Source organism: Stegodyphus dumicola, chromosome 1 (genome assembly GCF_044657685.1).
Source record: "Stegodyphus dumicola isolate Sdum_Otavi_A_Nest chromosome 1, ASM4465768v1".
Classification (NCBI taxonomy): Eukaryota; Metazoa; Arthropoda; class Arachnida; order Araneae; family Eresidae; genus Stegodyphus; species Stegodyphus dumicola.
Genome location: NC_140768.1, coordinates 106,655,512 through 106,670,777, shown reverse-complemented (window position 1 = coordinate 106,670,777; position 15,266 = coordinate 106,655,512). Strand labels below are relative to the sequence as shown.

General features: G+C 29.9%; 1 protein-coding gene across 2 annotated transcripts in view; it reads right to left on the bottom strand.

Moving 5' to 3' along the window:
* eIF3c (eukaryotic translation initiation factor 3 subunit c) overlaps positions 1–15,266 on the bottom strand; it is an 86,915-nt gene that overhangs the window by 20,307 nt on the left and 51,342 nt on the right. For both annotated transcript variants that reach the window (XM_035356492.2, XM_085818928.1), the window contains exons 10-16: positions 12,236–12,498; positions 9,643–9,817; positions 7,388–7,546; positions 6,895–7,209; positions 4,187–4,312; positions 3,684–3,837; positions 565–648 (exon numbers count right to left, since the gene is read on the bottom strand). In XM_035356492.2, coding sequence (XP_035212383.1) covers positions 565–648; positions 3,684–3,837; positions 4,187–4,312; positions 6,895–7,209; positions 7,388–7,546; positions 9,643–9,817; positions 12,236–12,498 — 1,276 coding nt within the window. The remainder of the gene's footprint in view (positions 1–564; positions 649–3,683; positions 3,838–4,186; positions 4,313–6,894; positions 7,210–7,387; positions 7,547–9,642; positions 9,818–12,235; positions 12,499–15,266) is intronic.

Genomic DNA, 15,266 nt, shown 5'->3' with positions numbered 1-15,266 from the left:
TAACCATTTCATGAGTTATTAAAGAAAAGTAGTTAATAATTTGACATATTGTTTCACTTTAAAAAAAAAAAAAACTTTTAAAAAAGGTGACTACAAATTTTGAGGAATAAGGTCTTACAGTTAATGCATAATTTCACAATAATACTCTTCAAATGGGATTATCTAAATACAGTCACTGTTTTCTAATAACATCTGTAAGCATCATCAGTACAGTATGGGCCGGCATACAGTTCAACACGATAGGCATGCCTATTGCAGCACAGCTTATTTTAAATTATTAGTCGTCACTTTATATTTATTCCTTGTCATATATACCAGAGAATAAAAAGTTTGGAGAAGAGAACAGAAGAATTCTACCAATAAGAAAATTGAAAAAATCTTACAATATGTCAAAATCAATAAGTAGAATTATTCCCTGAATTCCCTTCTATTCATTGTTAGTCTAATTAGAGAGATATTCCTGTTTTGACATGTTGTTAACAATGGGCATATTTTTCATAGTTGGATAATAAGCTTTATTTACTTAAATATCAAATCTGAATTAAAAAATAACACAAAACTTACCTACTAAAGCTTGTCGTTCACTGTTACGTAACTGGTGGTGAAAAGATTTACTAATCATCCTTCGTCTGCCTTCCAGCTCATGTGCTATAACAAAAAAAGGGTAAATTTTAAAATAATTTAAAATGGAGGAGTCTACAGGGTAAGGTGGAACAGCAGTGCGCTGGGGGGAGGGGCAAGGCTCCTTTCATGGGTAATTTAATTAAGCCTGCTTTAAGTTTAATTAATACTAATTAGGACTTAAGTAAAGAATCTCTTCATAAAGTATATATTGAGACATTTATTATGATATATCATAGTGCACAATTTAATAAAATTAAGGATAAGTAAGAATTAAATTGATTTTTTTGTGATATTTTATAAGTTTTAATTAAGATTAAAGGTTGAAATTGGAAGTTTATTGAGAGGAATCCCTATGGCATGTTCTTGAGGCTTTGGGCCTTTTCTGTCAGTTGCAGAATTGGTGTCATAATCCAGTATTGGTATAGATGGATTATTAGGTTTTGTGAGGTCTCAATAGAATTTTTTGAAAGTTTGACCATTACTTCTGCAATTGAGGAATTCTGCATTCGCTGCGAATTGTTTCAGTACGAGCATACCATGGGCAATTTGTCAGCTGTCTTAGTGTGGAGTTTTTGAATTCTGAGTAAGGAGCTTTTGCAGACATAAACCTAGACTGGGTATGTATATGTGAGAACTGGCCACATGATAGCCTTCTAAATGAATAATTTTTGGTCTATTGCTAAAATGCTGTTTCGAGAGATTAGGGGGTTAAGCATGATCTAAAACAACACCTAGGTATTTGATTTCCTTGGCCCAGGGAATAGAGGTTCCATAGAATGTCAGTCTCATCTTCGTATGACTTTACTCAGCCAAGATATTAATTAAAAACTCTGAAAACACTATTTTCACACTCATTTTCCGAGTGGAAACAGTTGTGCATGCTGGAGATGAAAAAGCTTCATTTCGAAAAATGTTGCAACTGCTCGCTTTTAAATCGAAAGGTTTGTTAATCAAAAATGTGTTTATATAATATGAAATAAAATTACCACTTTAAAATATTAAGCAGATGGTGTTGTATATATATATATGGCCATTCTGATGTTGAAGAAAGTATGTGATTGCATGTTGAATTGTTTTTGTTAATTTCAGCATTTTAAATAAATAGCTGCTGCTGACAACTTTTTTGTTTCAGGTTAGGATAATTAACATGATATGCTATTGCCATGTTAATTATTTTATTGACATTAAAAGAAGCTGTATTGCATAAAATTTACAGCATGCCATCATATGTATTAACCTGAAGTGTCAAAAGCTTTCGTTTCCTGATTTGGCAAAAAATTATTTACGAATTAGTTGTTGCTTGGAAAGAATAAGCTGATTTTATTCATATTGAAATGCTTTTATGCATTTTCTTTTCAGGCATACATAGAGCACATAAATTTGGTTTTGGCCATAATCCGCTACTTTCAAAATATTTTTTCGTAGAAAAGAGAAATTTGTTCAAATGTAAAACCAGTCTTTCTTTAACTTATAAACATATTATGGTCAGTCAAAAATGCGAGTTATATAAGATAACTCATTCGCAACTATCTTAGATGCGAATGAGATATCTACTGTATCTCATTTGAACAGGTAAATAACTCTCTAAATATACACAAAAACTTATGCAAAATGTACAGAAGTCTACTTTTAAAACAAAGGACTATGAGGATGCAGCTTGCATATTACGCTATTTGATAAGAGTAATTACTGTCAATATTATGCACTTGTTTACTTAACATAAATCTCGATAATGGGGTTAAAAATATATTGAAGGGATAAAAAGTGAATTGTGAAAAATGATTTGAAACTTAAATGTAAAAGGTTATTTTTGAACTTGCATACTTGTGAGATTCAAAGTGCATGCTCCTAACCTATTTTTCCTTCTAGGAATCTCGAAGGATGTGAGAACCAAAAAGGAAGAACCCGCACTGAAAATTTTATTGCCAAAGATTCTGCAACATAAATAGTTTTAAAAAATGATGCTAAATTAGCTAAAAGTTTGTAAAAGCCCAGCTGAAGTGTTTAGATCAGAACTGGATACTTCCATCCGAATTCATTAAAACTATTTGAAAGTTTGAATTATAGTGTGTGTGTGGGGGAACTATAAAGCCCATTTTAAGCAATTAATCCATTTTTATGATTTGGATTATAACATCTCGTTTTCATTAGCCCTCACCAGGATGCAAATGAATTAAGACTATTTAAGGTAATGGTTTTGCATGGTTTAGAGAGTGAGCTTTTGGCAGCAACACTTGCAGCTTTATTTCTTGCCTAGCTCTGCTATGTTAGTATTCTGACGTTAGCCATATTGCTAGCCAAAATTAAATCACACCTTTAAAAGCTTGAGCCAAGCTTATAGTTAGGTCAAACTGTGTATTCTCAGGCTATAAAATCTCATTTTAAATTGTGAAGTCAATTTTTACTTAATATTCGCCATTGGCAGAGTTTGACTGTATGACTGGCAACTCTGCCAGTCACTCTGCCAAACACTGGCAGAGTTTGACTGTATGACTGTATGTAGTTAGGTCAAACTGTGTATTCTCAGGCTATAAAATCTCATTTTAAATTGTGAAGTCAATTTTTACTTAATATTCGCTATTGGCAGAGTTTAACTGACTTTACTTAATATTCACCATTGGCAGAGTCTGACTGTTACTGATAAAAGACGCAAGCTGTGTCTTTATCAATAAATGACACTGCAGTGTAGCAGGTCTAAAGAACTTTTAAAATTAGTATTACACAAGTCAGAACCCTATAACCAAAGCAACCAGAACAATAAGGCGACGCAAAAATTATATATTTTCATATGAAAAAAAAAATCACAGAACTTTTACAGAAGCTTTAGGTGCCCCTCCAAAAGATACGATATATAGTTATATATGGTTTTTTAAAACAAATATGGATAAAATAATTGAACTTCTAATTTTACACAAATTAATACATAAATTCAAGTTGCAAGTGGACAGAGACAACACATGCACAAAATGCAATAAAAAACATTAGATATTAAGTTAATGTGGAATAATAATAATGCTAGTTATTATATGCATATTTTAAAATGCATTTTAAGGGCTTACCAGCCATATATGGGATTTCAAGCAACATAGCTGAAACCAAATAAACACATTCTAACAGTTCTAAGTTAATATGCTTGTGGAATGGAATTTGTCTGCGTTTCTCTATTTTTTCTTGGTCTGGAGTCCTTTCGTGCTGACGTTGAGGCAACAGCCCCTAATTTGAAAACAAAAATATTCATTAATATTCTATATCTATGAAAAATAGAAATGCCAATAAAAATATTTTCATTAAATGTGTAACTTTTATTGCATTTAAAAGACCACCTATTAAGATAATAAACTAGATTCTTCATAAAGTTTTGAATATTTTAGAACTTTGCAAAATAACTTTGACATGTTCTTGAAATTTTACTGCAGATGTGTATAAGAAAGATTCCCAACAAGCAAACAGTTGTTCTATTTATGAATAAGGTAACAGTTCTCAAAATAATCCAAGAAAATATGCTAATTAATAGAATAAAATGAATTCCATGAAATCAGGTGAAAATTAAAGTTATTATTACCTGGGCCAGCAATTCTTTAGCACGACCACCACTCTGAATGTCAAGAAGAGCAGCATGAGCGTCTTTTATAAAACCATGTCGAAAAGCACATAACCCCAGCTGAACAAGAGCTCTGTTATAAATAATCTGGAAAGATAAAAAAAATACCATCAAATGTATTAAAAAAACATACAGATTTTGATAATGAATGTACTGGTCTTGCAATTTGAAAGAATATTGATGTATGATGAAAGCTGGAAATTCAAAGAGAAACATTTATTAATCAAAACATAATTTGGGACCAAATAAAAATATCTCCTTTTTTAATTATCATTGTTATTAAAGGTGTTTAGCATGTACAAACCACATTATCTATGTATATATAATAATGAAAATTTGCTTACCCAATTTTTGATTTGAAAATACCATTTCCTAAAATGCAAAAGTTTATAGCATTTATTTTCATTTACAGCATATTTTATTTGCAAAAAAAGGTGTTTTTATAAAACAAAAGGAAAAGTACGATTCCCGCTGAATAAAAACCCTCAGTTAATCAAGCAATTATTATGTTCAAATTTGTTTATGCAGTTCATACATTGATGCATAAAATCTGCACAGATTTCCAAGAATAAATTTATAGACTTTTAAAACAAAGACTTGCTTTAAAGGACTTTGCCTATTACTTGGATACAGACCTTGGACCTTGCCTATTACTGAAATAAATGCAAAACTTGGAAACAAGTTTAAGTAGATTAAGAAAGGGAGGGGTTGCATTGGACAACACTTTTGAGTAAAATAGCAACCAAGATTAAATTTGAAGCTAGCCATTGTGGTGTTAGCAAACATTTTTTTTTTTTTTTTTTAATTTATTAATTCTCTCTCTCCAAGTTTTCACAAAAAAATAAGGAATATTTTATTAACTTCTTAACTGAAATTTTTATATAAACTAAATAATACGTTAAGCTGCTTCTTAACAAAACCCTGATTATTCATAGGAAATAAATGTTTTAAAATGTATCTTATTTTAAAAAACTAAATACATGTCCAGGATCAATATTTAAGGAAATAAATTCTACAATTACCATTTTTTTAAATGCCTTTTTTAAAAAAAATTGTCTGTTTTCAAAGTCTAAAGTAATTTATAGTTTATATAAAATGGAGGAAAAAACGAATTATTTTTAATAGTATGTAAACATGATTATTTTTAATAATTACACATGACTATAAAGCATTTATGTTTATAAATTGCAGTCTGGGACAATGGCTCCTTTAACGAATATGTTTAATTTCAAGGATAATTTATCAGGAAACTTGAAATAATGGTTAATGTGAACAGATTAACAAGTAGAATTTTTGGTTATATAAAATATGTTGCTTCTTTGAAAAACCGTAAATTTTCATACTTTTAAATGTAATGAAATTATGAAATACAGCAAAAAAATAAATTATAAATGACAGGGAAATAATTAATCCCTCCATATTCAGAATTTCATTTACTTTTATTTATGACTTTCATAGACTTACTTATAAATATTCTCATTTTTGGAATACAATATAAGCAATATATTTTTAGCATCTTAAAATGAGAAGCTATTCGTAATTAACAGTTATGTTGAAAATATATACAGAAATAATTTTATGTACTAAGAAAACAACATTAAATTTTATAAAAACAAGTTTTTGGAGTGAGTAACTACCATATTACTTCAAATTTAAGCCACAATGTATAGTCAGATGTTTAAGCTGCAAAATCAGGATGAAGTTTAAAATATGTTTATGCCAAACTATCATGTTTTAAAAATCAAAATAAATTTTCCCCTTTTTTATTATTTTTTCAATTTTTCAACTATAAAATCCTACTGGGTTTAATTTCAAGGGCAGTTCTCACCTCCCCAATTTTATAGACTCACTACAGATGAAATTCAAAGTAATACAATATTTTGAAATTTTCCAACAAATGGTCATATTAGCTTACTTATCAAAGTACAAGGTGTGGCTATTAATTTCCATGACTGCTCTAATAACATTAGAAGAGATGATGTGAAAAACGTAATCTTTTAATATGTTTCAAGGTAATCCCCCATCTGCCGTAATACACTTCTATGATCAGCTGTTCTCGGCTGTATAAATTGTGGAAACAACTTTTAAAGTCCTCTTTCGGAAAGCTCTTTAATGTCAACGTCACGTTCTTCTTGATGTCTTCAACATCCACAAAGCATGTTTCTTTGATCACAGTTTTGAGTTTGGGAAACAAAAAGAAGTATGGCAAATGATGCAGCTCCATGACCTCAGGCTTGGCCACAAACCTCTTCACTGGCAACGCAATGTGGGGGCGGGCGTTGTCATGCAACGTGACGTTGACATTGAAGAGCCTTCCGAAAGGGGACTTTAAAAGTTGTTTCCACAACTTATACAGCCGAGCACAGAAGTGTATTACAGCAGATGGGGATTTCTTCGAAACCATATTAAAAGGTTACGTTTTTCACATCATCTGTTCTGGTGTTATTAGAGCAGTCCTGGAAATTAATAGCCCCACCTTGTATATAAAAACTATATGCCTCAGAAAGCCTGAAGCCAGGAACCAAATAAAGGACAAACTACTAATATTTCGAGATCTTATTTACTTAGCCAATTTTAGTGGTTCAAAATATATTCTTAGTGTTCAGAAAGTGATAAAATTTTAATTACTGAAAATAAGGAAAAACTGAACATACTTCTTTAAAACTTACCATTGTTGTAATATCAGAATGTTCAATTGTATTTTGGAGATGAGACATTAGCAGCAGATCTCTAGCATGAAACCATTCATCATGAAGTGCAAGGTGATATATACGGAATAGAGTTGCTTGGGTTCGTATTCTGTCTGTAGTATCTTTAGCACAAATAAATTTACAGAGTTTTGTGATAAGGTCAGCACTAGTTTCTTCTTCTTCCTTTCCTTCATTTTCAGCTGATACATTACCATTTATTGTTCCATTAACAGTTCCATTAAAAGCAGTACTATAACCCATTTTTTCCTTTTTCTTGAACACTCTAGTATCGAACTAAAAGAAAAACATTTATATAAGAATATATAAACTTTCTTGCAAAAAATAATTCTATAAATATATCAATACTTCTGCATACAAACAAGATAAAAAAAGCACAGACTTAACATGTTGAAACACAAAATGTAAAATACATTATTTTCTAACTTTTCTTCAGATATAAATAATCAATTACCTTGTAATATAAATGTTCTATGCGACGTAAGTAGATGCGGCACAGTTCAGATGGTGTTCCTCTGCCTTCAAGATAATTCTGAAGTCTTTCAATAATATTACAGACAACAGTTTCATCTTTTAATCTTTCAACATATTCTGGTGAGTGGGCATCACAACCCTGTCATGCCAAAAGTGTATTAAAATAACATTGTCATAATTATTATACTGATCATAAAAATACTGATAAAATATAAATATCAATCTTTTTCAAGGCCTAAAACAAAACTGATACTAATTAATAAGTCTTCAGATTTAAATTACATTAGCTTGCTTATTTTAACTAGAATACCCTACATTTCAGAAATTTATTTCTTGTTCCTTTCTTGCAAATGTTATTTAAGAGCTGTTTTACACATATGAAATAATATGTGTATTAAAAGAAAATGTAAGATAACAATGTAACCTTCCTCTTCAAAGCAACCACATTCTTGTTAAACAGGTTAGAAGAATTATGATATTATGATGCATGGTAAGTTGTCTCATAGTATTCAGTCTTTAACTGGTCTCCAGCATATTTATGATTCTTTTAAGTATGGCACTATTCAGGCAGTTAATTCTACACCATGTTTATAGTATGGTACTTTTAATTACACAGCACATTATGGTTTAAGTAGATAACAAAATGAGAAACCTCATAAAAAAGTTTTTCTTTCTTTCTTTCTTTTTTTTTTTAATTCCAAGATTGCATGTAAATTTCTTTAACACATTTGAAATCAGTGCCAATTTATACAACATACATAGCTTTTACATTTTAATTCCCAATACTAAGTATGATATGGCAATTTTTTCAGCAACTACTAAATTTTTAGAAATGATTTTTACTTTTCATATGAGAAGCAAAAACATTAACACAAAATGACAAAAACTATGAAAATGATAAAATAAAGAAGGAAAAAAAGACTTCATTTTTGGATAAAGCATTACAGATATTTAGAAATAAATATTAAAGTACAAGAGGAGCATTAAATGGGATTTAAATTCTTTCTCTGACTACATGATACTACAGATCAGGGGTCGACAATGCAGTGCATGCAAAGCAATTTTAAAGTGCCCATTACACAAATATCTAAACATCTGAATAACAAACATTTGTAGCTATAAAAATTTTAATAGATTCTTGTTTTGCCAATTTAACAAATGTATGAATTTTGCAACTGAACCTTTCACAAAAACTGAATCTTAGTGATATCTAGATAACACTGACTAGATAAAACAATTTCTGGCCCCTAGAAATATCCAATTCCCCATAGAGTGAAATATTTTCTATCTCCATTATCTTCGTATAACTTCGTCCAACCACAGTGCTACGCTTTACATCTGTTACCTTTGTTTGTGCATAAAATTCACATTTCATGAATTTGTATTTGCGAGCAGAGTATGAATTTTTATCTTCAAATTAAAATATAACTAAAAAATACGGACAACATTGCTTTTGAAATGGTAGGTATTAAGCAGTGCCGTAGCTAGGATTCCAACATCCTGAGACAACTGAAGAATTTGCGCCCCTTTCTGTGTGCCAAGAATAGAAAACATTTCATTAAAAAAATTCATAGCATCGACTGGGCGTCGCCTGGGGACAGATGTCCCCCTTGCCCTACCCTAGCTGCGCCACTGGTACTAAGGAAATAATTTCATTTCAGCTATTGCTTTGAGTTAGCAACTTACTTTAGCTATACAACAACTTGGTGTTTTCTTGGTTGGCTAGCAACATTAGTACATAAGCATTTTTACAATAGCAAAGAATTGTTAGAACATAAACTTATTTTTATAATTCACATATATTAACTCTATTTTGATATAATTACATATTTATTATTACTGTAGATTCCTCAAAATGCCTGTAGAATTACCACATTTCTGAAATATGCCTTGCGAGTAAAATATGGTTGCCAAGCTCTGCCATAGAGACTAAATTTAGAATGTCAAGAACATTGAAATATTACCTTGACTTTTACAATAACATATTTTAAATTTACTTAAAATACTAATGTATTTATTTTAACATATGATGAGGAAATTATTATTCGTACATGTCATTGTGGAAAAATAATGATAATGAAAAATAAATAAATAAATAAAATAAAAATACTCAATATAAATTATGCAAATAGCATCCTTATATGAATCGAGATACATTTAATGCTAATATAGCGTTCAGATGCAAATAATTTAGAGTTACATTGTAAAAAAAGGACATATTTGCATCTTTCTTACCTGCAACATTTTAGTGAATTCTTCATCCATCCTCTCAACAACTGTTAAACAACAACCTTTAACTCTATATGGTGGAGTAATTAATTGCTCAGATTCTTCAGCTATGTGTTCACCAACAACTATGTTTGGATTTTCTATAAGTATATCAAGCAGCATGTTGATGTAGTCTAAGCATCTAAAAAATAAATTAAATATAAACAGTAATATCCCATTTGTAGTAAATACACAAGGTTATTAAATATATCTGGGCAAAATGCAAAAGCAGGTGCAATGTATTGAAGTAAGTGGATTTTATAATGGAATATGAGGAATGGTCCATTGAGGTGGCACAGGGAGATAATGAGCAGTAACTAAAAGCATTCTGTTGGTGTAGATTGTCATTCCCTATGCAGATTTCAAGTGACATGCATTGCTGTACAAACACAGTTTGCTGTTTGGAAGTAGTTGATCAAAACCAGTACTTAGGAATCATTCACAGCATCTCCTTTGAGAAGTTGCTTCATTTCAGCTGCCAACCCCATAGATAAAATGTCTGCTGTCAAGCTCAGCATTCATGCAGCAATACATACTACTCAGAAGTTCACATGTGGAACAGCAATTTATGTGAGCAAAACACATTTATCTACTGACGAATAATATCCTATACAACCTCAATGTGCCATTTCTGCACACACGTTCCCTTACAAGATCTGCTTATTTGAGCTCCTTATGAATTTTTTCAAGATATTTTTGAATCACCTTGTTTGTATTAACAAAAATGTGAATCCTACATATAAAGTACAATGTAAGCCATCTGCAGATGGAAAAAAAAGCATAACGAGAGTAGGTACTTTTTGATTATTTGCACTCGTACTGAAATACCATGAAAACAAAATGTTGATGATGCTATGCATCGTGTTGTCAAAAGGAATTTAAGTGGCAACCCACAATGCTGCCAAAAAGCATTTATGCGAAACCCAGGGATGAATATAGCATGTGCGTTTGAATACACATGGTTTTAAGCTTCTGAGATTCAAAGGCCATTTTTTCTAGTCAGTTCTTTCTGCATTGAGTGCATTTGTTTTTATTGTAATTAAAGGAAGTGCAACTGTGTAGTTTGTCACCTTTTATTTTCCATAATTCTATGATTGAGTATCAATCATGTGATGTATCCAACTGATGGTAGACAAATTTTATTGATCATACAGGGCATTGAAAATGCTGAACTCAGACAAACGTTGTTGATCATACTATGGTGCCAACATTCAGATGATAGAATGTCTGCAGGATCATCTTAAAGAAATATTGTACGGAATAAGAGAGCAACAACATTGTGATGCTGACGTGTCACTTCGCTGAATTGTGGTGGCAATCTAGACAATGGTGTAAAAATTCTGGCCATATCAAGAGACCTCAGGACAGTGTTTGTGTGAATGAAAAATAGGGGTAGCTATCAGCACTGTTTTATATCTGATTTTAGCAGTAAAATTAAGACTATTGACGGATGTGAAATAGGATTGCTTCAACTGACAGATGCTAAATAGGATTGCTGGAACTGCTTTTTTAATGCAATTAAAGTACAATGATGGCCACTGAGGGATATGATAGATCTTCTTCAAGTCTACATCAGTGTATTCTTCTGGTACTGTATTAATAAAAAGTTGCATAACTAATTCATATTTATTTATTTATGTACAGCTGCCTTTTGTGTAATTTAATATGGTAATATCATTAGTTACTTTGGTTTTGATCATGATTCCCGACAGTAGTTTATCTGTTGCATGAATACCTGTTATTCTTGCAAACAACTAAATAAAAAGAAAAGTATGCCTTGAGTTTTATCAACATGTTTAATTTAAATATGGAGTAAGTGGCATTTAATTTCATGAGATACAGAATTTTGATATTTAGATTTTTATGAATGCAGTCTAAAAAACGCTTGTCTTTGTATAAATCTTTATCTGATATAGAAAAGTATCTTTCAGGAAGTTGCATCCCAGAACTTGGCACATGTAGCTGTCTTTTCAGGCATATTTATTACGCATGAGAAATTTTTTATGTAAAAGTTTGTAATGCTTTTATTAATTTTTTTTTCATTTGGAGACAAATTATATTTGAATACTGAATCATTTTTATTATTGTGTTATTATACTGTGATTTAAAAAAGGAAATGCATATCTTACACATGCAATATAGCATAATGACACAAAAGAACCTATGTTCTTAGTCAGAAAACTGACATTCAATTTACAATAATTTTAAAACAAAGGGAAAAAACTGAAATTCATTATAAAGACTTTTACAGATTGTGTATATAAAATACAACTCGTAGGATTTACAAATGAGTTACAACTCCACCCGAACAATTTGACCTAGGTTCAATCCAGATGAACTCTGTTTTTTGTGTGTGCATCATGAATACAAGCAACTGCCCCATACAAGATCCTTCACAAAGGCATTCCTCCCCTTAGGCAGATAGCCCTCATGTACTTAGTTTTATTCAAATAACCTAACCTAACAAATGAATTATAAGCCTGCTACTTGGAAATTTAAATAAATTAACAATGTTATTCTTGTTTTTATAATAAAACTTTTACATGCAAGATAAACTTACTTTTGCCACATATCACCTTTCATACAAGTTGCAATATTTGGATTGTAGTCAAAAATGGCAGCTATAATGGCAAACATAATTTTTAGTAATATACCAGATCCCAAGTTATGGGTTTCACAAACATTCAGTAGTTCAATTAACAGATCTATTTGTTCACTACGGTCAGTTCCTTTCTTTCCTCTTGCTGCTAATATCTCATTGAATTTTTTTAGCACAACTTGGTGATTAATTTCAGCATCTTTAGCAAACATCTTTGGTTTCTCCTGTAAAAAAATACATACATTATTATAAAAGACTGACAGAACAGCATATAACTACTTTGAACATAGGTGAAAGAGAAAAGAAATTAACATCAATCGCAGTGAATTCATATCAGATCCTTACATATTACTAAACTAAGCATGTAATTCTTGAAGAAATTTTGATCTAATGGGAAAAGGAAAAACCTTAAAATAATAATGATATTAATAATATAAGCCCATTAATAAAAAATACTATGCCTCTAATTTTTGAATGCAAGTGAAAGGGAACAGCAAAAACTATCAGTTATTAAATTGCACATTAATTAAATTTTGTTTTACTGGAAGAGAAAACAAAATAAATAAATAAAAATTAAAAATAAAACAGGTGTACTACCAACTTATAGATACAACTTGGAAAAGTGTTTATAACATACACATAACATTTACTGGATGTTATTTTATACTAAAACTCAGTATACTATTAATTCATTGATTTATTGACATATTGCTTGTCTTAAATGACCATAGCATTTTTTTCTAAATTAATAATTTTAATTTATTATTATTATTTGCAAATTCTAAGAGATACCCATACTTTTGAGAAGAAATCTAATAAAACCAAAGGATCTTACTATAAAGGTACAGGAGGACTGCAAATTTTCACCTGACTACTCGCCGTAACACATTTGTGTGATATTCATACTATTTTTATTGAAGATATCAGAAACTCAAAGCAGACTACAGAAGCAATTCGGGAAGTTAACATTGATGTTCTAATAATATGAACACACATAACATTGACCAGTTGGTCTTTGAGGTTAAAAAAAGTCATGCATTCAAAGTACTTTTAACATATAAAGATAATTAAAAATTGATCACACCATTCTGCAACATCATGACTTTAAGTCATGCATTCAAAGTACTTTTAACATATAAAGATAATTAAAAATTGATCACACCATTCTGCAACATCATGACTTAACTGTCATGATGCATATTAAAATGCAGCAGCTTATAGTGTAGCTTAACTATTGCCATAATTCCAAATAAGATGAGTTTGGTTATTTTAATTAATTACTTGCCATTAAATTAGCTTAATATATCATCCATATCTATCTACTTACATTTACGTCTTATTTAATTTTGATTATTTATTACATATTTTTGTTCATTCTCCCTTACAGCTCCCATAAGGCTTTGGCTTCTAATAAATGAAACCCTGGCTATTGTACTAAGTAACTTTAAATGACAATGAAATCATATTCAATGTATAAATAAATTTCTGTTGTTAAAACATACTTTTCTTTTTTCAAGAACTTAAGTATTTACAGCGACATAAATTTAAAAAAAAAAAGAAAAGAAAATAACTTAATATTTAATAATTCATAAAGAAGTCAGCAATAATATGTGATATTGTAATTTTTGTAGAAGATGAAACTAATTTTAGTTTCATGTTTTACAAAATTTTTGAGTTATATTTATATATATAAATTTTGAGTTATGGTCGAGAAAAACTGCTGCGCCAATGATTGTAGGGAAAATCACAACTAGTTTGATCATTAAAACATTTTCATTTTGAACAGAAAAATTCTTCAGAAATATTTTTGCTTAAATTGGTACCACACTAGGGATGCTAAATGAGCCGCACAATTTCTGTAGACATAGTTTACATTCTAGATGATAAAGAGAGAAAGTGATGTGAGAAGTTGTTTATTCAAGTAGTAGCAGGCAATAACATGGTGATACGTACTAACTGTAGTCGTATTTATAAGCCAGAAAGTTTTTGTTTTAATTCTGAACAGCGACTCAGCTAAAGATTTCACAGTGGAGAAATTGCAGAGAGAGAGTGATGTAACATGCTGCAGAGTGATGCAAAAATGGTTCAAAACGTATCCTTGAAGCAAGGATGTGTTTAATTAAATTATGAATTTAAACGTCTATTGTCAATTGGTTTCATTAAGTTTAATAATTTTGTTCCATATATATATATAATATCTTCTAGGATTAAAAAAAATTCTAAAAATTAAGCAATGCTTTGCTGAATAGTCTACATATGATAAATTTACAGCCTGACATTTACATGCAAATCAAAATTTTCTCCAAGATAAACTCAGGAAAATGCTGTAAGAATACACACACGAATTTTTAAACAAAAAATATAACTTTTATTTTTTAAAGTTTTTTAAAAATATTTTATATTTTAATTGGTATAATGGAATCAAAGCTGAATTTCATAAAATAGTAAACGTTGTATATATTAGCACAATACAATTTTATTTCACATCTCAGAGAAAGCAAAAATACGGCCTTGAATACATATGCACTAGTAATGCAATACTGAATAATTATGATAAACATGTTTGAAAAATAACAAATTTAACAGAAATTTTAAAACCTTTTCATGATATGAATATTTGATAATACAGCTACTGAAAATCTTTGTCCTTTTATAGAACAAGCTCTTATTAAGGTATTGAAGGAGTTCAAATATATTCTCAAGAGAAACATAAATACTAATCATATAGTCATTTTTTTTATTAATCATGTACTTTACCACATTTTAATGCAGATTTCTCTTGGCAGCAAGTATGTAATGTTTATTACATTAAATAGCATTTTTAGAGATTTTTGAAAATAACACTTCTGTAGTATCCAAAAGAAAATTTTTAGCCTAATAGTCATTTTTAATAAAATTAATATTTTTTGCTAAAAGAATTCACTATCTTTATAACAGCATTAAAAAAAAGGGGGCTCATAAAAATGGTTTCCATTATAAATAAATGTTAAAA